Source organism: Lathamus discolor, chromosome 2 (genome assembly GCF_037157495.1).
Source record: "Lathamus discolor isolate bLatDis1 chromosome 2, bLatDis1.hap1, whole genome shotgun sequence".
Taxonomy (NCBI): domain Eukaryota; kingdom Metazoa; phylum Chordata; class Aves; order Psittaciformes; family Psittacidae; genus Lathamus; species Lathamus discolor.
Genome location: NC_088885.1, coordinates 34,280,339 through 34,303,006, shown reverse-complemented (window position 1 = coordinate 34,303,006; position 22,668 = coordinate 34,280,339). Strand labels below are relative to the sequence as shown.

At 39.9% G+C, this 22,668-nt stretch overlaps 1 protein-coding gene and 1 non-coding gene across 2 annotated transcripts in view; one reads left to right on the top strand and one right to left on the bottom strand.

Annotated features, from left to right (window-relative positions):
• COL1A2 (collagen type I alpha 2 chain) overlaps positions 1–12,412 on the top strand; it is a 38,731-nt gene extending 26,319 nt beyond the window's left edge. The window contains exons 33-52 of the mRNA XM_065666357.1: positions 301–354; positions 701–754; positions 1,316–1,369; positions 1,478–1,531; positions 1,624–1,731; positions 2,734–2,787; positions 2,898–2,951; positions 3,096–3,257; positions 4,583–4,690; positions 5,105–5,212; positions 6,895–6,948; positions 7,052–7,159; positions 7,356–7,409; positions 7,748–7,855; positions 8,475–8,528; positions 8,663–8,770; positions 9,223–9,469; positions 9,886–10,076; positions 11,160–11,402; positions 11,990–12,412. Coding sequence (XP_065522429.1) covers positions 301–354; positions 701–754; positions 1,316–1,369; positions 1,478–1,531; positions 1,624–1,731; positions 2,734–2,787; positions 2,898–2,951; positions 3,096–3,257; positions 4,583–4,690; positions 5,105–5,212; positions 6,895–6,948; positions 7,052–7,159; positions 7,356–7,409; positions 7,748–7,855; positions 8,475–8,528; positions 8,663–8,770; positions 9,223–9,469; positions 9,886–10,076; positions 11,160–11,402; positions 11,990–12,136 — 2,124 coding nt within the window. The 3' untranslated portion in view covers positions 12,137–12,412. The remainder of the gene's footprint in view (positions 1–300; positions 355–700; positions 755–1,315; positions 1,370–1,477; positions 1,532–1,623; positions 1,732–2,733; positions 2,788–2,897; positions 2,952–3,095; positions 3,258–4,582; positions 4,691–5,104; positions 5,213–6,894; positions 6,949–7,051; positions 7,160–7,355; positions 7,410–7,747; positions 7,856–8,474; positions 8,529–8,662; positions 8,771–9,222; positions 9,470–9,885; positions 10,077–11,159; positions 11,403–11,989) is intronic.
• A 4,940-nt stretch (positions 12,413–17,352) lies between these two features.
• Positions 17,353–17,426, bottom strand: TRNAN-GUU (transfer RNA asparagine (anticodon GUU)). Its single transcript has one exon. It is a non-coding gene; the product is annotated as a tRNA-Asn (tRNA).
• Positions 17,427–22,668: the final 5,242 nt, after the last annotated feature.

Below are 22,668 nucleotides of genomic sequence, written 5' to 3'. Positions count from 1 at the left end.
TCAAAATGCTTGCCACCTGGGGGAAACTAAGTAGGTTTCCCATGAAGGAAGCAGGCTTGTAATTCTGGAAAGCAGGTCAGGCCCCTTTGTTTGCATGTTCTCATTTTGCAAGACAGTGTATGCTCAGCAATAAGAATGAAATAGTAAAGTCCATTCTCAAAAAAACCCTAGCGTGATAAGCATCTCATATTATATGCAAGTAATACATGGGTAGTCAACAAACAGTTCAAGACTTCTTTCATGCAAACTTCTGTGTTTGTTACCAGTATAAGGCTTTTTTTTCTCCTCTGTGTATTCTAGGGTCCCCCAGGTCTGAGAGGTGACACTGGTGCAACCGGAAGAGATGGTGCCCGTGTAAGTATCTTTTGGTTCTGCTTGAGTTTACCTTGCTGCACCTCCGAACTTAAGTGTCTGAAAGGGATGTTCTGGACTTAAATTTCCCATTGTATTGCATTTCTCTTTATATCCGGTCACTTTTGATACAATGCAATACGATTTTGTTTCTCCTTGTCCAGGGTTGTTTGAATTTGGGGGTAGAGGGAGAAAAGTGATCACTTTTTGTTAACACAAGCAGAGAAATGACAGCTGTTCAGTGTGACATTATCCTCAGCCCAGACAGCTAATTCTAAAGGCAGGCAGCAAAGCAACACAATTATAATTAAATGCTGTTAGAAATGGTGTCCTGTCTCTTGATCTATAGGGTCTCCCTGGTGCTATTGGTGCTCCTGGCCCTGCTGGTGGTGCTGGTGAACGGGTAAGTCTACTCTTTGAATGAAAAAATGTCGTCTTTATACAGTTTATCCACACATGCATATTTAAGATGAGAAGTTCCAGAAAAGTAATTCCATCTTTCTAGAGTGCAGGCATTCTACAAGCTTTTCAGATTTTGGATGCAAGAGTTATTGGGACTGTAGAATTTTTCAGTGAAGTTTGCTACCTGAAAAGGCAGGGTTACCTGAAAGGGCAGGGAAGGGGGGCAAGTCTATGTGGCAGTGGGTTATATGGGGAGAAGATTCTGATTTAGATTTTGTCTGAACTCTTCCCAATTGCGGCTAATTTGCACAGTCTTTAAGCTGAGAAGTAGTTTTGATACGGTCACGTACAACCACACATTAGCTCAGAATGATTCTTTATTCTGTCCAAGTATCATTAGAAATTATTAATACAGCGTGGGTCAAATCAGAAGCATCTTCAGTAATACCCTCTCCATTGGGAGATATTCTCTATATGTGTCTGTACCACAAGACCACTGCTGTCCTGACTGCAGTGAGGACTTCCTCCACAGTGTCATAATGTTTTCTTCCATCTCTTTTAGGGTGAAGGAGGTCCTGCTGGTCCAGCTGGTCCTGCTGGTGCCCGTGGTATCCCTGTAAGTCACAGTTCCTACAGCTATTCCTGTGTCAAAGACATGATGTTCAGAAAAATGCCTTTCTAAAGCCCTTTCCAACCAGTCCTCTCTTCTTTGTCCTCTCTTTAGGGTGAACGCGGTGAGCCTGGTCCCGTAGGACCTAATGGATTTGCTGGACCTCCTGTGAGTATTGTTTGTGCCTTACTCTTACTGATGCCAGGCCCTTCCTCTATTTCCTCTGCAACTTCTGATTCTGTGTCTTATTCTGCCCATAGGGTGCAGCTGGTCAGCCTGGTGCTAAAGGCGAGCGTGGGCCTAAAGGACCTAAGGGTGAAAGTGGACCAACAGGTGCTATTGGCCCAATTGGTGCCTCTGGACCACCAGTAAGTGAACTGTGTCCTTATGAAATGCATAGTTCTTAACTGTGCTATGCAAGGAATATGCTGGCCTGAAGGCCTTGAATTTTGAAATTAAATTAAATAATTTAATTAATTTAAATAATTTCTTAAAAGAAGAAACAAAAAACTGGGCTGTGAGGAAAGTCAGCATGCTGATCTTCACACATTGTATAAACTTTGTCAGTCTATTTATGTGGACTCAGATCATGAGTCAGGAACTGAAATGAAGAGAAAAATAGTTATTTTCAACTTGCCCTGAAGATCAGCAAAATTAGGCTGTCTTGGACCGTTCAAGGGATGGTTGTGGGTAAGTTTTGAGCTGAGGATGTTGATACCTGCCTCTCAAAGACATGATGTGCTGTCACAGTCTGATTTTTCAGACCCAGTCATCCTCAACTATATGTGCAAAGTTTTCTGTGCACCCACTTGCACACAGGCTCTTCATGTGCTAACACCTTTGTAGAACAAAGGTTCTGCTTCATGTGCATGCAGCCTGTTACTGGGGAGCTAGTTGAAATGGTGCAGAAAGTCAGGCCCTGGTATTTCAAATACTTCAAGTGTTGCAGAATAACATGGCTTGGGGTTCTTATTGTATGATTCCCAAATAGAGTAGAGGCCCTTACACTACATGGCTGTATTAGTCCTGCAGTGCAGAGGACTTGTTGCTCTTTGCTTTCCTATGTCTTTTGCATTTTGACTTTCAGATTTGTTTAGACATATGTAACATCTGCAAGGCAAATTCACTTGAATCATAAATGCCTTATGCAGCTTTTGTCAGACATTAGAATACTGATACAAAATGTCAGTGAGAATTTACTACCATAATATCAGGACAGGAATTCTGGTTTTTGTCCCAGTCCTTCTCCTGTTAAAGTAAAAAGCAAAATTGCCTTTAACTTCCATGAGAGTGAGTCTGAGCCCTTATTCTAAATAGGGGACATTAACATTTGGCCTGGTTCATCTGTCTTTTCAATCCTTCATACATAGGGTCCTGCTGGAGCTGCTGGTCCTGCTGGCCCTCGTGGTGATGCTGGCCCTCCTGTAAGTCTTCAGGCTTTTGGTACTGATATTGTTGCTTTTTATGATGTCATTGTTTCCTTTAAACCAAATCTTCCTTTAAACCAAATCTTCCTTTTAACTGTTATTTTTAGGGTATGACTGGTTTCCCTGGTGCTGCTGGAAGAGTTGGTCCTCCTGGCCCCGCTGTAAGTAACTAATAAAGATGTTCTAATGGGAGATAAGTCACAAGTTGCATGGTTAGGGATAATATGATAATAAACATTAAAAAAAATTTCTCCCCAGTTAATGGGTCTATATTATAGTGATATCATATCCATGCTCAATCCTAGGGCATCACTGGTCCTCCTGGTCCTCCTGGCCCAGCTGGCAAAGATGGTGCTAGAGGTCTACGTGGTGATGTGGGTCCAGTCGGCCGTACTGGTGAACAAGGTATTGCTGGCCCACCTGGTTTTGCTGGTGAGAAAGGTCCATCTGGAGAGGCTGGTGCTGCTGTAAGTTACTGAGTATCACACCTTTTTAAAAATGTCTCTTCTTATAAGTGTTATGGCTTCTAAGACACTTCTGGTATTCATGTGTTCTCTTTTATCCACAAATGTAGCAAAACTTTTAAATAGAAGCTCCACTTGAGGCTCAAGAAATTGTTTATAGACATTTTAGACAAACATGCCATAAAAAATGAACCTGATTTATGGGTCAGGTTTTAATCTGTTGCACCTTTCCCAGCAAGTAGCCCAAATGAAAGCATCAAGGCTAACTACAGAAGAAATTACTACTTAGTCTGTGAAAGGGAAGCAAAATCTCCAGCTCTGAACTGAGCAAAACAAGAAACATGTGAACATCCATTTAGAGCAATCTCAAGTCATTTCCGCATCAGAAGCTTTAATCTATGGAAATCACAAAGTTAAAGTTGTCTGGCCCCAGTTTTCTGGCTTATAATCATGCAAATAATTAATTAGTTTTTAGTGTCTTCAAGCTTGCACATCCAGAAGTACTGGCGTTTGAAAAGTCAGACGCATTCCTGTTTTATGGAAGTATGGACTTGTGTGAATTACCACTCTATTAATTCTCAATAAAAAATTATAGAAAGTTCTTGCGGGATCTGCAGAAGTTGCAGCTAAGAATGAGATCTTCAGCATCATTGTCATATACAGATGTTAAAATATTGTAGGTGACAATTGGAAAATTTGCCCTTGAATGTCCAGCATAAAGTCATTTATCTTCTATTTCTTTACTTTCTAATTCAGTTTGAATTATGAAAACTTACAGTCAATAGGTCTGAAAGTTAGGATAATAATTTAGGGCAATCTGTTAGGCTGATTACTCAACCTGATTACATTTGGTGCTCAAATTGCAAGGAAAAGGAAAAGTCACTTAAACTTTACCTTTCAGATGGTCATTAGGGAGTTCTAAGGGTTGTTTGGAGATGTCAGACACCACCTAGATATCTTATAAGGCTGTCTCATGATCAGACTCAGATGATCAGTCTCTGAGATTCCCTCACATAGTCATCTTCTCTTGCTGAATACTCCAATTTTCATGCATTACCCCTTGTTACTGAATGGGAAAGGAAAAAGCATGTGTATAGTGTTGTTCAGAAACAGCATTTTCACTGGAAATAGTTGTGGGGAGAGTAGAACCGGCATTACCTTGTTACGGACCTTTAGCCTTGGAGTTTAAAGTCTTATGGCTTGATATCAACTTCTTCCACGCAGGAACTATCACTGACACACACTGAGATCCTTGGAAATGAGAAATGCAGGGCAATAAAAATTACTTTTTCTCTATTAACATAAATAATATTCTCTTCATGTCATAGGGTCCTCCTGGTACCCCAGGTCCTCAGGGTATTCTTGGTGCTCCTGGTATCCTTGGTCTGCCAGGCTCTCGGGGAGAACGTGGTCTTCCAGGCATCTCTGGAGCAACAGTGAGTATATGACTAATTAACTGCTTTAAACAGATGTGTAAAGAAAAAAGTTGAGGTGTCCTCTTATGGGAAGCCAGAGAAAACGAGACGTAGATTCTGCTGTTTCCATTGCTGCTGCAGACAGAGGATATGGACTTAACAAGGCAGTGGAAGAAATTATTGTTTGCTGAAGACAGACAAGATTTGTGTCAGCAGATGAGTGTATGTTTGAATGCCATCAGAGGTTTCTGAAAGAAAAGGTAGAAAATTGAGAATGAAGATAATATTTGGTGTAGTTAGGTATCTTGTGTCCTGGTTCTTTTTCACTTCAGAATTGATTGCAGATAAATGTTTCTCTTAGAGGCCAAAAGTTCTGTAAGAGTGATTTATGTTGTGTTATAATGTCGCATTTTTTTTCCACTGCTCCTGTATTAGGGTGAACCTGGTCCCCTGGGTGTTTCTGGTCCTCCTGGTGCCCGTGGTCCCTCTGGTCCTGTGGGTTCTCCTGGTCCAAACGGTGCTCCTGGTGAAGCTGGTCGTGATGTAAGCAATGTCTTATTTCATTTTCAGGATTGCTTTTTTTTTTTTATTCTGAGCCAAAGACAAATACACACTAAGAATGGATGCAACTGGAGGCTGTTCTGCTAGCAAACCTGTACCTTGTGGTGTCTTCAGGGAAAGTTATAGCAGGATTATTATAGAGATGGGTTCCCCTCCTTGTCCCCAGCTACCGGAAAAATTCTTCAAGGAACAAATTGTGTCTGAAATACTTTCTGGAGTCACTGTCAGAATCTTTTGAATTTTTACTTAATTGCCAATAAGGATGGGGTGGAGAAAAGATTAACTCGTTGGAGCTGGAGAGAAGAAAAAGTACATCCCAGATGATAAGGTTTTGGCTATAGAGAACAATAATTCAGGAAAGCTTGTTTCTAGCAAATTTGCTTAAACAACATGTTAGATGCAACATACATGTCTTTCAGGTAAATATAAAAATTGTAGTCATATGTACTTGAGGGATCTAGTGAATTGTGGTATTGAAGACAAAATGGTTTTTAATCTAAAGCCCACTCAAAGGGCATATAAAGATTACACAAAATGTTTCAATTCAGTTATTGAATTTGTGCAACACTTAGCACTGTTTTTGGAGTGCTAACAAAACAGATGCTCTTTAACATTGTGGATGAGCTACACAGTGTTTCCCAATGTGCATTCCCTTACCACAAGATGTAAAGTATGTCTTCAGGGTAAAAACATGCCTGTGTGGCAGGCACTGCTGAACTGCAGAGATCCTTGCAGTGGAAGACCTGTGCTGTGCCGAAGGGGGAATGTGAGAACACTGGAGTAAAACAAATTGCTCCATCTAATGCCCTGCCTCATGGTTGATTACTTGGAGGACAGGGCCCTGCTCTTAGCTCTTCATAGAGCAGGAAATAAATTTATCTATCCAATTGAACCATACAAGGTAGTAGTTCACCTTGAATAAGAGCATCCAAATAGTGGTTAATACATGACTTGCACTTTACAAACAGTTAAGTAAAATGTTAACACACTGTTTTGTCTCCTGTTAGGATAACTGCATTAGGCTTTCTCTGAGCCTGATCAAGGAAGCTTATTTGATAAACTGAAGCACTCTTGATGAAGGACTCCTGCAAGTCCTGAGACTTACAGGATTTCAAAGAGATCAGAAAATAGTAATTAAAAAGAAACAAACTTTCTGTTCTGTGGGAATTTTCTGGAGGAGGAGGTTTGATAGTGTACACAGTGAAATGGTTGAAGCAAAATTAACATTCACAAAGGACGCCATTTAAGTTTGTGAACTGCCACAACAAAGTAGTTTGGCTGTGACTACTGTTTAAATCCTTTTCTCACCACTGGCATTTTTCACCTAAAAAGTCGGTCTCACTTTTACAAGAGTGCAAGCTAGATGAAGATCACTATTGTCCTGACCTTTTCTTTTAGAGAAATATAGCAAAATACAGTAATTTTCTTCTATACTGAACTTGTAAAACCTGAAATATTTGAATACCATCATATTTTTCTAAGAACATTAATATTATTTAAGGGATTTGAGACTGGCATCTATAAGGAGGAGTTGGCTATCTTCAAGATTTATGCTATCCCTTCTCAATATCATCTTACTCTCACTGGGACAGTTAGACTGACACACAGATCTCTGTGAGATGAAGGTTGTTTGACTTCAGTATTTTTTCATGGTATTTTAATAGGGCAATCCTGGAAGCGATGGTCCTCCAGGCCGTGATGGTGCTCCTGGTTTCAAGGTAACTTGGTCTTTTCTTTATTTCATAATCATGGAAGAAATATTCCAATGTGTCAATCAGTAGTAACACATTGTCTCTCCTTTTCCATTTCCTTTGTTCCCAGGGCGAGCGTGGTGCTGCTGGTAACCCCGGTCCCAGTGGTGCTGTGGGTGCTCCTGGTCCTCATGGCCAAGTTGGTCCTTCTGGAAAGCCTGGCAACCGTGGTGAACCTGTAAGCTGATGTGACCTTAATTTTTTTTGATTGACCCAGGACTAACCTTTGTCTATCAGATATATATATATATAAAATACACCAAACACCTACAATATGTGGGTAATTACTTTGCTTTCTGCAGAGATGTGTTTAGCATGGAACCTTTATTAGGTATTGTATAGAGCAGTGACATAATTCTCTATTCCTGTTCCAGGGTCCTGCTGGTGCTGTTGGTCCTGCTGGTGCTTTTGGTCCAAGAGGTCTTGCTGTAAGTCTGATTTCTAAATCCATTACCACACTGATGCAAGAAAACATCCTTTATTAATAAGGACTCACAACTATGCTCAACATATGGTCCCAAAAAGTAGTGCTTAAGGAGCTGTAACTATTTACAGACCTAGAATCATGATCGGCATTCATTTATGGGACTTTTCCCTAAAGCTTTTGGGATTGACACTCTTCCTGGGTGTGTTAACAGGATGTGCATATATATACAAGGGGAAGCCCTAGGCATAACATAGAATGCTCATCCTTAATCCTTGCTTTGACAGTAGTATATGCTTGAAGCCTCTGTTTTATTCCTCTGACACCTCTATTCTTTCCTAGGGCCCACAAGGTCCACGTGGTGAGAAAGGTGAACCTGGTGATAAGGGGCATAGAGGTCTGCCTGGCTTGAAGGGACACAATGGATTGCAGGGTCTTCCTGGTCTTGCTGTAAGTAAATGCTTTTCAAGATTTTTAATATAAAGAGAGAAAATAAAGTAAATACGCACAACCCAGCAGTTTGATACCACTTATTCCACTCACCATCATCTTTCAAAGGCTGTAAGATTCTCTTTTAAACTCCCTGTAATATGAAATTTTGATTTTGCCATTGATAGTTTGATTTACTATCCATTAGTTGCCCTGAAGATCAACTACATTTGGCTAGCACAGAATTCAAAAAGCTCTGCCTTTCTTTTATTTCTTATTTTGGCCAGAAATTGTAAAGCCAGTGCATCACAGAGAAGTAATTGGTAGATTTTCTTCCCCTTAAATTCTGGTATCCCCTTTAGGAATTCCGACTTCTATTTTAAAACTTTCTCTGAAAATCTGAAGAAACAATACAGAGTTTTATACATTATCACCTTAAATACTTCTTTATGTTCTCTCTCCTCCCCTCCCCAAACAGGCCTCTTATACCTCAACTCCACTAATAAATGCCATTAGCCCTAGATTCCCATTCTCTGACCACAAATACACATACTAACTACAGCTCCTTCTTGAATCATGCAAAAACAAATGTGTGCCACTGCATTTTTTTTAATGACTGTGCTTGTGTCTTTTCCAATAGGGCCAACATGGTGATCAAGGTCCTCCTGGTAACAATGGCCCAGCTGGCCCAAGGGTATGTGAATTTAAGAGCATATTCCAATAACTCTCCCATTCCTTTTGTGCAATTGTATATGTGCACTGCCATTTTTATGAAGCTCTATTTGTAGGGTTTTCTACTGCCATTAAACTGTTCAAGTTTCCTTTCAGGGTCCCCCTGGTCCTTCTGGTCCTCCTGGTAAAGATGGTCGCAATGGTCTCCCTGGACCTATTGGCCCTGCTGGTGCACGTGGCTCTCATGGTAGCCAAGGCCCTGCTGTAAGTATAATGTATTTTTTATTGATTTAACACATTTATGTCACAGTTACAAGAAAATCACTTCAAAAGCTTAGTAGCTTAGGATAAGATGTGGGTTTATTTATTTAAAAACAAAATTATTATTAAAAATTAAAAATAACCCAAGCTATCAAACCACCAAGTTCCAAATGTCTTTTGTTTTTTAGCATCAAACTTTTCTCCTTAATAGGCCTAAACCTTGTTCGTTTGTTATAGCCAGAGAGCAGATACATGAATAAGATGTCATAGTTCTACACTGCATCTTTCACTACTTGAGCTCACTGTAGTCGCCACAGGACAAGTCCATATGTGCTCAGATTAGAGCTAATGATGCTAGGAGTTAAGTAGGACTATTCAGGTGTGGAAGCATTTAATTGAGAGAAACATATGTCTGATAGAATGCTTCTTGGCTTTTGCTTTTGAAAAAACTTTAGGGTCCCCCTGGTCCTCCTGGTCCCCCTGGCCCTCCTGGTCCCAATGGTGGTGGATACGAGGTTGGCTTTGATGCAGAATACTACCGAGCTGATCAGCCTGCTCTCAGACCCAAGGATTATGAAGTTGATGCCACTCTGAAAACATTGAACAATCAAATTGAGACCCTGCTGACCCCAGAAGGCTCCAGAAAGAACCCAGCTCGCACCTGCCGTGACCTAAGGCTCAGCCACCCAGAATGGAGCAGCGGTATGTTCTTGCCAGATGTTTGCCCATTCTGGCTCAGGGAGTCCTTCCAGCTCACTAGCTCTCTTTGATGAATGGTATCCTTGGCCACCAGTGAAAATACTAAAGGACCCATGAAGACGTTTTCTTTGCCTCCACTGAAAATAGACACAAGGACATTCTGAAAAGCTCTTTATAGCTTTTGATTATTGCAATAATTTTTTTCAAAATAATACAAAAATATTTAACCTTAGCTTTCAAATACAGTTTCTTAGACATTAACAATCTAAAATATGCATTTATCCTGGTTATCACCTTAATATTGTATCTAGTTGTGATATTTGTGACCTCTCTGAGTTGCTATAGCAAACAAGTGAATATAAACTGAATGTACACTAAGCTGAGCAAACTATTGTTTGCATTTCTTTTCTCCATGGCAGGCTTCTACTGGATTGATCCTAACCAAGGCTGCTCTGCGGATGCCATTAGAGCATACTGTGACTTTGCCACTGGCGAGACTTGTATCCATGCCAACCCTGACAATATTCCTGCCAAGAACTGGTACATCAACAAGAATCCCAAGGACAAGAAGCATGTATGGTTTGGTGAAACTATCAATGGTGGCAGCCAAGTAAGTGATGGATGGGAGGATGATTGTTTCCTGCAGTGCTGTCTGAAGAATTCCTAGTTCACTGACTCTCAGAAAGAAATCATGAATTAAACTTTTAGAGGAGAAATATGAAAAAGGGAACTACCTTTTATCCCAAGGGAGAAGAGTTCCAGTTCTGGTTTGGGTCACAGTTTGTTAGAAAGATTTCTCAGTATCTATTTTTCTCTTGTTGTCTGCAAATGATCAATTTGGCATGACCAATGGCTATTGCTAAGGGAAGCCTGGCCTAGAATATGGTACATTAGTATAAAGACAGCACAGAAACTGTCTGAGAAAGTAAGAAAAACCCATCTTTGCTTATTCTCTTAGTTGAGATTTTTTTTATATATGACACTGTTCCTGAAGAGATAATTATATTACATATCACAGATCCTGAGTGTATGCCACAATATCATTCAGAATTGCTAAAACAAGAAATACATTTATTTGCACATTAGATACGTTAGACACACCAGTCAATCACAACTGAATAACTTCTTTAAAGCTAAAGAGATCTAATAATAGAATTCTTAAATTAAATTGAGTTGATCTTCTAATGAAATCAGTGTCCAAGATCTTTTGCAGAAGAACATAAGATTGATCTCACTGGGTCAAAAAGTCTAGGGTCCTGTTTCTTACAGTGGCTAAAAGTAGATGCTGTACAAGAATGCAAGAGTGAAGCAAACTTTTGTAATACCCATAGACACTATTCTATTTGACTAGAAACAGAAATTAAGCTTTTTCTTGACACAGGCATTGTCTATACATCTATGGAAACAGTATTTTCTCTTTCGTGAACTCATCTGATCTTATCTTTGAATCCATACAAACTGTTAACACCCTATCTTGTAACAGAGTTCTACAGTAAGGTCCACCGTGTCTGGTTTTCAGCCTATTCCTGCTAATTTTGTTTGCACTTTAGCTCTTGGAGTTGCAACAGACAATCAATTGCAGATTTACGTGATTATTTTTTAATGTTCCTAGAGCAAATATCACATACTTCCATTACAGACATCCACTGTTCCACAGCAGTACCACTGACTGGGTCCCTTTTCTGTTTTTCAGTTTGAGTACAACGATGAAGGAGTGACCTCAAAGGATATGGCCACACAATTTGCCTTCATGCGTCTGCTGGCCAACCATGCCTCCCAGAACATCACCTACCACTGCAAGAACAGCATTGCTTATATGGATGAGGAAACTGGCAACCTTAAAAAGGCTGTCATACTGCAGGGATCCAATGATGTTGAACTACGAGCTGAAGGCAACAGCAGATTCACTTTCAGTGTTCTTGAGGATGGCTGCTCTGTAAGTACCGTAGAAGCCATGGGCACTATGATTGCCCACACTTAAGCACGTAGTTGGGGACAGAGTTGGGCTTTGATTTATTTGAATTAGAGCATCAGTCAGACCAGCAAAATTTTACCCAGTGAATATAAATAGCTCAAAAAAACAGCTATGCCAGATCATTAAAAAGTGGGAAGGACTGGGGTACAAACAAATCCTGCCTTGTACTGTGCAGTGTGGCAAAAAAGAAAAAGCTTTTCAGAGGAACTATACTCAAATTCTGTGTAAGCTGAAGATTGATAAGAAAATAGTGCACAAGCTGAAGGAGGGGCAGGATCTTTAAGTCCTGAAAAACTGAGGCAGGTTTTTCTGAGGATTTAACACCAATGAATAATACGGTAGTTCCTGCAGACCATCACAAATGTGACTTCAGAAAATTAAACATTTTCTCTGTATCAGTGCTCTAAATACTTGGATATGGGTATCTAATTTGCAAACAATGGCAGCAAAACTATTATGAAGTTCTTTCAGAAATTATCCATTCAGGTGAAGCAATTCTCAATACTATGAACAATACAGTAACAATTGCAATGAATCTTCTCTTGCAGAGAAAGAACAACCAATGGGGCAAAACAATCATTGAATACAGAACAAATAAGCCATCCCGCTTGCCCATCCTAGACATTGCACCTTTGGATATTGGCGGCGCTGACCAAGAATTCGGTTTGGACATTGGCCCAGTCTGTTTCAAATGAATGAACTAAAATTAACTTAAAGCCTCTTCCAAATTATTCTCTTGTCATTTCTTTTTATAATGAAAGCTGACTCCTTCCATTTCTTCTGTTCATCTACTTGCTTAAACTCTGGGCGAAAGAGAAGGAGAAGAATTGATTGGAGCATTGTGCAATGAAATTTAATACAGCCCCAAAAGGACTTGGAAGTCTTTCAAGATTTAACACCTTGCTTTGGGAAATGTCAACCTTTGTAAATTAAAAAAAAAAACCAAAATAAAAAAATCATGAAAGTTTGCACCACTTGTGGCCTTTGAATATCTTCCACAGAGGAAGTTTAAAACCATGACTTCCAAAGGTTTAAACTACCTCATACACTAAATAAAGTGTGATACATACCTTTTGTAGGTACTTCTCCATATGATCTGAGGTACTTTCAGTTCCACTCAAAATAGTGGTGCTAATTGCGTTATTACAGACTATCTTTCCAATACTTGAACTTTGATGGTGCTAGTAGCATTTGAAGTATCACTTCTGGTTTTTTGAAGTTTGTCACAAAGCCTAGAATGTCCTGTCTCACCCACAGCTTAAGCTTGTGGATAATTTTTCCTCAACTTTGTCCTCTTCCTCCAAAATCAGGTGTTCCCGTTTTCTAATCTCATTTCCATCTCCTACAATGGGTTAAAAAAAAAAAAAATAATTTCTCAGAAAAAGAAAGAAAATGTATTTTGTATATGTGAGATGTTTAAATAAATTGTGGAAAAAAAAAAAAAGAAATAAAGCATGTCCAGTGTTCCAAAAGAAACTATTTAATGAGTTAAGTTACTTGCTTAGATGCAGATATTTATTTATACCCAGAATTTACAATAAATTTGCATTACTGCAGCTATCTTGGCCCATTGCTGTAAAACATTTGCTTAAGAGTATTCGAAGACTACCTACAACTGTCTTAAGAGTATGATTGTCTATTTGACTCTTTGTTTCAAAACCATCTTTTGAAAAGTCCATGAGGAACTCAGTAACTCCATGCCTCATAGTATGAGAAGTTCAGGAGCAGAAATAATCCCTTCCTTTTTTTCAGAATGCTAAGCAGGATCAATGGCTGAAAGAAGGATCATCTCACTTAAGCACAGAAAGAAAACTTAGCTTTTTTGAAGACAGGAAGCTGCTGGCTGTTGTAACGTAACAACATTACAAAAAAATTCTCTATCTGCTTGCTATGCTGTAATCAGCAGAACTGTCCCCGTGTGCTCTTAAAATGATGTGCAGAGGTCTATGCAAGGAATCTCTAAATTTAGTTACCTTGTCAGGAAGATCAGGATTTGTTAGGCCCTTGCAGTTCTGTCAGTTCTGTGTGCGACACAGAACTATCTGCTGTTGCTAACTGTAATACTTTATAACCACAAAAACACCATGAGAAAGAAAGACTGCTCTTAGTCTGAGGCCTGTTAAGAGACTGCTGTAACACTGCATTTCTGAAAACCCTGAATACTGCAGTTCCAACAGCCATGTTTCTGGAACCAGTGAAGGTGCTTGGAGAACGCATGGAGGACCATGAAGACAACAGCAAAATCAGGTAAGGGACGAAATGAGACAGGCTTAGTCAGCAGGATCCCCCAAAAAGAAGCATGAGGAAAATATCCAGGAGTTCCCTGTAACCTGAAGAAAGCACCACTCCAAAGATTACATCAAAGGCTAGCAGCTGAGTGTCTGAAGGCAGCTCCAAATGGTGCGAGAAGGTATAAGCACTAAAAATTGTTTCCAAAGAAAGGTTTTCATTCATGCTTGCAATGAACTGCATAAAGAAAAAAGGGCAAACATAAAAACATGGCCCTACATTCAGCTGCTCTGTGCCCACAGCTGTGTGCTGAATTAGTAAAAGGGGAATTGCCATGATAAAATAAAACCCATTTTTTCTTGAGTAGAATATACTGCAGGTAAATACCTGCATTTATTCATTGGACCATGGTGATTCTTAAAGCGTTAATATTTTTATCAGTCTTAGTATTTAAAAAATATAATTGTTTTTGTTGTTCTAGAAAGAAAATAATATGTTAAGATGTTAAAAGTTTTTCTCATGTAGATTATTTACAAACCAGGAAGTTCTTACATGACTGAAAATATAAAACTACATCTGTCAGACTGTGTAATCAACTATGACATATGAAGGTTATTGCTAGGACTGGGAGGAGGACTATTATGGCTTGGGAATGAAAACATAAAACAAAAGTAACACATGAAGTTTAGAAAGGAAACTACAAAGGGCAAATGCTCCCTCTTTTGGTCATCTTCTGATTTCTCCTTTGCGCTCTGTGATCTGTTCCACAGCATGTCCTGCCAGGCACAGAATGCTTTCTTTCTACCAGGCCATTGGTAACTTCCAAATTATTCTCTATTTTCACACCTTCACCACAGAAGTGGACTCATTTGGAAACAAAGCCACAAAAAATACATAGCACCTACCTCACAACTTCTAAACTTACTAGCACCAAGAAGATACTCAGTGTGGTTTGCAGGTTTGAAGCACATCAGAACTTACTGCACAATCAAGTATTTTGGTTATGTTATGTACAATATTGAAGAAACCGTTTCTCTCCAGGATTGTAGCTGAAAATAACTGAGATGAAGAGCAGACAGGAGCCTTCATATCATCTAATTTCAGGAATATGAAATGTTGAATAAACTTCTGGTAAAGTGAGCTTAATAATCCTCGGGAGTAGTCTGCCTCCTTAAGAGGATTATCTCTGAAGAATTTAATTATGACCAGGTATTTATCAGCAGTAATGCAACCAGTTTAAATTAACATAAATTAGTTTAAACAACAGGGTTAAAAATAGATTAAAGTTTGCATTCAGAACAAGAAGAAATCTGGAAGGCGTTTCAAACATTGCTTTATGTTCATGCTATTATATCAATCTGTGGTGCGTAAATCAAGATCTTCCACAGAAATGACTGTATGTCTGTATTCTTAGGCTAGAAGAAATTTTCCTTTCCTGGAAATTGGTGACTGACTACAGGTATTACATGAGCAAAATTTCCCAAACGTGATTCCGTGCTTGAGTGTACTCTCCAACTAATCATCAAATGATGGTTCTCATTAAGCCAAATATAAGTATCAAAACAAATGCAACATCTGAATGCCGTTTTGAACACAAGCATTTGAAATACATGTAATTAATTCCAATAATTACCAACACAGTCTTAAAAACATATGTTTTATTTTCTTTTACTGCTTTCAAGCTACTGAAACTGGTTGGTTGGGTGAAATGACGCAAGTTTTCTAGAACGCAAATCCTCAAGACCCTTAGGGGACCAGCAAAAGCAGTTCTTCACACGCATAGTGCACCACCTATTGACTTAACCACTCATTACCAGCTCCTGGAGAGAGTTTTTCTAGTTTTGGATTTTTTCCTGAATTCACTGTTAGGGTTACTATCCAGATCTTCTGACCTGCTGACCAAGGGATCAGTATCACAGCTCATCCTGAAAACATATTAGTTTATCAGACGAACACCCATCCAAACCAGGAAAGCTCCTGGCAACAAACTGCGGTCTCACTCAGAGTAGAAAAGACAATAATGATTTAGACTTCCAGCTGTCAGGTTCTGTGAATCAGAAACAGCAGATGCAAATTCATCTGATTAAGAGCTTGCTAATGAGCCAAATGCTTTTTAACATGCTGTCCTTAACTCACCTGTCTGCTGCAACCACCTCTGTGCAAAGATACCACTGTTAGATAAACTTCTGTCATTTTAGGTATGCAATACTATCTAGTACTTTTTACTATCTGAAGCTCATGATAGCATTATCTTGCCCAGGGACGCATAGGCTGCCTAATCCCCATCAGCATTCAAGGCCCGGTTGGACAGGGCTTTGAGCAACCTGGTCCCCATGGCGGGGGAGTGGAACCAGATGATGTTTAAGGTGCCTTCCAACCCAAATCGTTCTTTGATTCTGTGATACTAAAAGTAACAAATTTAAACTGATTATCTGACGTGATCTACTGTGTTGAAAAACGGCCGGGATTTCTCTTCCATTTTCAAGTCGCTTTGCACTCTTCTGCCACCTTGAGGCGTACAGCCATCTTCTGAAAAAGAGGAGGTGTTTTTAAGGCTTATTTGCAGAATGGAAGCACTCTGTCAAAGCCAACAGACAAGAGTAAAGATCTCTTCTGGTTGTATTAGGTACTCTTTCCCTTACATCAAGGCCATACATATATTATATGTATATATATTTTGTTCTTGTCTCACCTCTTTATCAGCTAATTCTCTGCTTCCTGCTTCCATGTTGATAATAGTATGCTAGGGTTTTTGCTTTCAGCTTTGAAAACGGCATTTTGATTGCCTCTTTCCTAGTATTTAGATCCTTATGCTCCAGCACTATAGAAAGGAAGACATCTCGAAAAGATTAAATTCTTCCACACACCGTGAAAACAGGCAGATGGGCAGTGGATAGAGAGTTGTATGTTTTCCCTGTGAGACTGTGGGCTTAAAGTATGACAGAGAAGGGCTGACTCATAAACTGATAACAAGAGACAACTGCTGAAGGATATGGGCTTCAGTGGTTTCACTGCATATAGTTTTGTTCTGGTTTTAAGCTCTAGAGAAAGTCATATTCTTTTAGTGCAAGGGTTTTTAAAGCATAAGCAGAACATAACATGAAATAATTAGATCCATATGCCTGTCATTAGAAGCAACTATTAAAGTGTGCCATACACAGGAAAGTTAAAGCTAGAAACAAACAGTAACAGCTGCCCTGCAGATTCCAACTCACCAGGCTCACAACACAACATTTCTGCAAATGGCACAACTACTCAGCGATCTGCTAATTCCTAAATGACAAATCTTTGCGAAGCCTGAGGTGCACAGTAGCCATGTTGGCATTTTGCATATCTGTGTTTACATTTCAACATCATAAAATTACACAGACCCATTAGAGTTCACAGAAACACAGCAGAGCACCATATAGACAAAAATAAAGGGCAGAACAGTGTGAACCCTAAGAACACTCTGTGATATTCTTCATAAATTAAACTACCTCTATGCAATTTCATCTTTAAATAATGATGCATGGAAATATTTCAGCCTGTTAACCCATTGCTGATACTTCAGCAAACTCATGTTTCAGTGAGCCTGAGGCTAACACAGAATTTGTTTTCCAAGGTTCCATAGAATGACTAGGTGACTTTAAAGACCATCTAGCTCCAACCCCCCAGCCATGCACAGAGGAAAGGGAACAATCGTCTCTGGGTGGGCTCGAACCACCAACCTTTTGGTTAACAGCCAAACACGCTAACCGATTGCGCCACAGAGACTCCCTACTCCCAACTAATTTGTAATAAAAACAATTTTCCTCCCTAAAATAAAATTACCTTCCTAAAAACGTCGATTCCGAGTACCTGAGATACTCTGCACTAAATCCTACTGTATCTTTCAAGCTGAAAAAAAATTAAAATGCAAAGTTTCTTTGTAGTTGGTCATGTCATATGAGAGCTAAGTAATTCAGTGCTCAAATGCAAGAAATACTCAACAGCACCCTGTAAATTCCAGTAAGAAATTACAATAGAAAATAAATAATGTTGTTATTATTGGAGAAGTGGTGGCAAGTTTTCCCTATTTAGTATGGAGAAAAAAGCCTTCCTCCAAAGGCTTGATCTCTTGCTATCAAAATCAACAGATAGGGATATTTTCTGAAATCAACAGATAGGGATATTTTCCTCACTCAGTCAAGCATGCCCAGTTCCACCTAATTTCAAATTCATTTAAAGAAAGTTAGGACATTAGCATAACTCAAAAGAGACAGAGTTATATCAAGTTCAGTGAGAAATGACCTTCTGGAGATATCTTTATAAAACCTGTCTTATTCCATTTCTAATATGGCTTGGGTTTCACTCCTGAAACAATATTATAGAATCAAGTATATAAATATCAATCAGTTGCATGAAAAAATCAGAGTTGACATTTAATAATTTCCAAAAAGTGTATGTTTGCACAGACACCCCTAACAGTCACCTACAATTTTTCCACGCACAAAGTTAGCTTTTGTCCCATAAATTATTCACATTTTCCCATTTTTATATTTGCTTTTAAGTTTTAAATTCCATAGCTCGTTCATAGCTGGTTCCACAGTGAAATATGTGCTTCTATTACAATCACCCAGTTTCCCTGCCTGAAATACTGCTGGATAAGCAACAGCAGCTGAGAAAATGAAGGGAAGGCTGCCGAATTGAGGACAGCTTAAAAATTGCTCTGCAGAGCTGGGGTATTATTCTCAGTGGCCAGATGAAGGAATTGCAGTGCATCCTCCCCCCAGCAGCATTAAATAGCCTAGTCAAGTATTTGCCAATTGACATGGTTATATTTAATGTTTCATTTTCTATTTTGGAGAAGTTCTGAAACACTGAAGTGCACAAAAATATGGTGTCAATCATACATAAGTGTAAACATGCCAGTCAGCTTTGGGGTCTGAAACACAGTGGAACATTCTTCCAGTTTCTCATAGGCAGTAGGACATGTCACTTCATTCATCATTCATACTTACATTGTACTTATTTTTTATTTAGCCAAATGTCTGTTGTGACATTGAAGTTTGCTTCTGTCCAGTCTCAAGGACTATCCTATCCCACTGTTCCAGGCATTACTGCAGGGAATAATGGCTGCTTCACTTCTCACCTTCTTTTCCAACAGAAAAGCTATGCCTTCTTCTTCTAATTCTTTACCTACCTTCAACTCTCAAAATGTCACTCCTTCCTTATACTGCTTTTATTCTTGTGAACACTGTTTTGCAAGGAAATCCAACTTTCCTCGTTATCTGAGCCTCTTTGTGATGTTCTTTTGATCACACTCAAGGTTCTGCCTGTTTTTCTTTACTTTTTAATTTGCTATGTTTCGCTCTGTATTGATTGCTGACCCCATTACAGACTTCAGGCTTTGAAAACTGAAGAGCATCAACAGGCACAAGTCATGAACAAAGCTGAAAGAGTAGGTGCTATGCAAGCACAGAATGAAAAGATTCCTCCTAGAGTTGAAATAAGAGTGAAGCCTGTCCAAGCAGGGCTAGCAGGCAAGCAGGTGTGTGAAAAGACTTTTAAAAGCCTTTAATAGGAGTTCTATTATCTTATAAATCATGTTTTAAAAACTACACGTTTAGGCCTAAACTATTTCCAGATGGTACCACAGGAAAGAGAACGCTTGTTTCAGTAGCACAAAGTATAAAAATTCGACTAAAGACTGGATCTAGTTGGCCTATAGACAGGATGAAAATTCAGTTACATTTTCATGTTAAATTTGTAGTAATGGAGCTTTATATTAGTGATTTGATATTAACCCCTAGAAATGATGTGCACTCAGGCGTTGCTCCTCTGGGATTAATCCCATGCTTGTTTGGGTGGTTGCACTTCAAGATGCACTGAATCCTTCCCGAACAGTTGGACAATCTACCTGTGGGGGGTTTTTAGCATTTCTTTAGCTAATGTTCTTTAACATTTTAAAATGTAGAAAGAATCAGTACTAAGTTGGTTTTTGTTCTATTACATCTATAAAAACTATTCTGTCTATGTATTTCATTCAATATTCCATTACATTGTTTTAGTTCATTTGCTATATTCCCTAATTAGTGTTTTCTGTAAAGTTCTTCCTGGAACTTCCTTGCTTCTTAGCTTCAGGTCAGGGTAATTAATAAATGAAAATAAGGTACTGAATAAATGAAAAGAAACTCTTACACAGGTACCTGGCTTTTTTATCGGAGTACACCTACCTAACATCATCAGTGGACAAAGGTGACCATTGATGCAGGATATGTTTTAGCTGCACACTAAAAATAAGCTGCCTGCAACATTGATGTAGGACTTCCCGAACTCAAGTCTAAGTACTTTTTAATGGACCAGTATCAGACAGACTAGTAATTGACTGCACAGAATGTTAATGATTAGAATTAATGATTTTTTCTAGATATTACACTGATAAAAATGGAAATTATATTTTTATAATTTTTCCCCTTTTAAAAAGGACATGGTAATTACAGGATGAAATACATATTACAGAAGACTTCTAATGATCTTTAGGTCCTTTCCAGCCATAACTACTCTATGATTCTACGACACAGCTTGGACAGTGGCTGTGTAGGCTTCCAAAGACTGTCCCATAAAGTATTCTGAATTTTAAAGAGACACATCTGGGAGCATAAGGGGGAACCAGGAAAAGGAACAATGTGAAAACAAATGTTTATGAAATAAGAGTAACTCAGTTTAACAACGAGCTAACACTGACTGCCATTTTAGAATCATAGAATAGAATCATAGAATAGTTAGGGTTGGAAAAGACCTCAAGATCATCTAGTTCCACCCCCCTGCCACAGGCAGGGACACCTCACGCTAAACCATGTCACCCAAGGTTTCATCCAACCTGGCCTTGAACACCACCAGGGATGGAGCACTCACAACCTCCCCGGGCAACCAATTCCAGTGCCTCACCTCCCTAACAGGAAAGAATTTCCTCCTTATATCCAATCTAAACTTCCCCTGTTTAAGTTTTAACCCGTTACCCCTTGTCCTGTCACTACAGTCCCTGATGAAGAAGAGTCCCTCCCCAGCATCTCCATAGGCCCCCTTCAGGTACTGGAAGGCTGCTATGAGGTCCCCACGCAGCCTTCTCTTTTCCAGGCTGAACAGCCCCAACTTTCTCAGCCTGTCTTCATACGGGAGGTGCTCCAGTCCCCTGATCATCCTCGTGGCCCTCCTCTGGACTTGTTCCAGCAGTTCCATGTCCTTTTTATGTTGAGGACACCAGAACTGCACACAATACTCCAGGTGAGGTCTCACAAGAGCAGAGTAGAGGGGCAGGATCACCTCCTTCGACCTGCTGGTCACGCTCCTTTTGATGCAGCCCAGGATACGGTTGGCTTTCTGGGCTGCGAGCTCACACTGAAGCCGGCTCATGTTCATTTTCTCATCGACCAGCACCCCCAAGTCCTTCTCTGCAGGGCTGCTCGGAATCTCTTCTTTGCCCAATCTGTAGCTGTGCCTGGGATTGCTCCGACCCAGGTGTAGGACCTTGCACTTGTCATGGTTGAACTTCATAAGGTTGGCATCAGCCCACCTCATAAGCATGTCAAGGTCCCTCTGGATGGCATCCCTTCCCTCCAGCGTATCAACCGGACCACACAGCTTGGTGTCATCGGCAAACTTGCTGAGGGCACACTCAATCCCACTGTCCATGTCAGCGACGAAGATGTTAAACAAGACCGGTCCCAACACCAATCCCTGAGGGACACCACTCGTTACTGGTTTCCAGCCGGACACTGAGCCATTGACCACAACACGTTGCATGCAGCCATCCAGCCAGTTCTTTATCCACCGAGTGGTCCATCCATCAAATTGATATCTCTCCAATTTAATGACAAGGTGTCATGTGGGACAGTGTCCAACGCTTTGCACAAGTCCAGGTAGATGACATCAACTGCTTTACCCTTATCCATCAATTCTGTAGCCCCATCATAGAAGGCCACCAAATTGGTCAGGCAGGATTTGCCCTTAGTGAAGCCATGCTGGCTGTCACCAAGCACCTTGTTGTTTTTCATGTGCCTTAGCATGCCTTCCAGGAGAATGTGCTCCAAGATTTTACCAGGCACAGAGGTGAGACTGACTGGTCTGTAATTCCCCGGGTCTTCCATTTTCCCCTTCTTGAAAATGGGGGTTATATTTCCCTTTTTCCAGTCGTTGGGAACTTCACCTGACTGCCATGATTTTTCAAATACGATGGCCAGTGGCTTAGCAACTTCATTCACCAGCTCCTTCAGGACCCATGGATGGATTTCATCAGGTTCCGTGGACTTGTGTGCGTTCAGATTTTTAAGATGGTCTCGAACCAGATCCTCTCCTATAGTGGGCCCAAGGTCTTCATTCTCACAGTCCCTGCGTCTACCTTCTAAGACTTGGGTGGTGCGGTCAGAGCATTTGCCAGTGAAGACCGAGGCAAAGAAGTCATTCAGAACCTCAGCCTTCTCCAAAGCCTGTGTAGCCAGTTCTCCCGAGAGCTTCCTCAAGGTGCCTATGTTGTCCCTTGTCTGTTTTTTGTTTGCTATGTACCTGTAGAATCCCTTCCTGTTATCCTTAACATCCCTAGCCAAGTTTAATTCTCAACCAAGACTCAAAGAAAGAGAGGTGGGAAATAGAAAAAATGCCCTAGTATTCCTTTGACTGAGACTGTTTAAATATCATTTCTCTGACTTTATACTGTAGTAGTCACTTTATCTGTTCCTATATGGTCAGTCCTTGGGATTGCCGTGCGCCTTTGACCGAAGACAGTAAATCTAACTAAATCTAAGCTACATGTGACTGTAATGCTGAAAGCAGGAAAATCAAGAGGAGGGGATCTACTGTGAATTAAGCTGATCAGCAAACTTGCATGTGTGAGCCAGGTTTGATACACAGCACAAAGCTCTCCTTCTGTTTACACTGAGCCTGACAAGCAAAGTGAAGAAGCAGCAGAGAAGAATTATCTCACTTAAATTAAACCTGTGTAAGTAGCACCTGTTCAATTTAAACTTAATATCTAAAT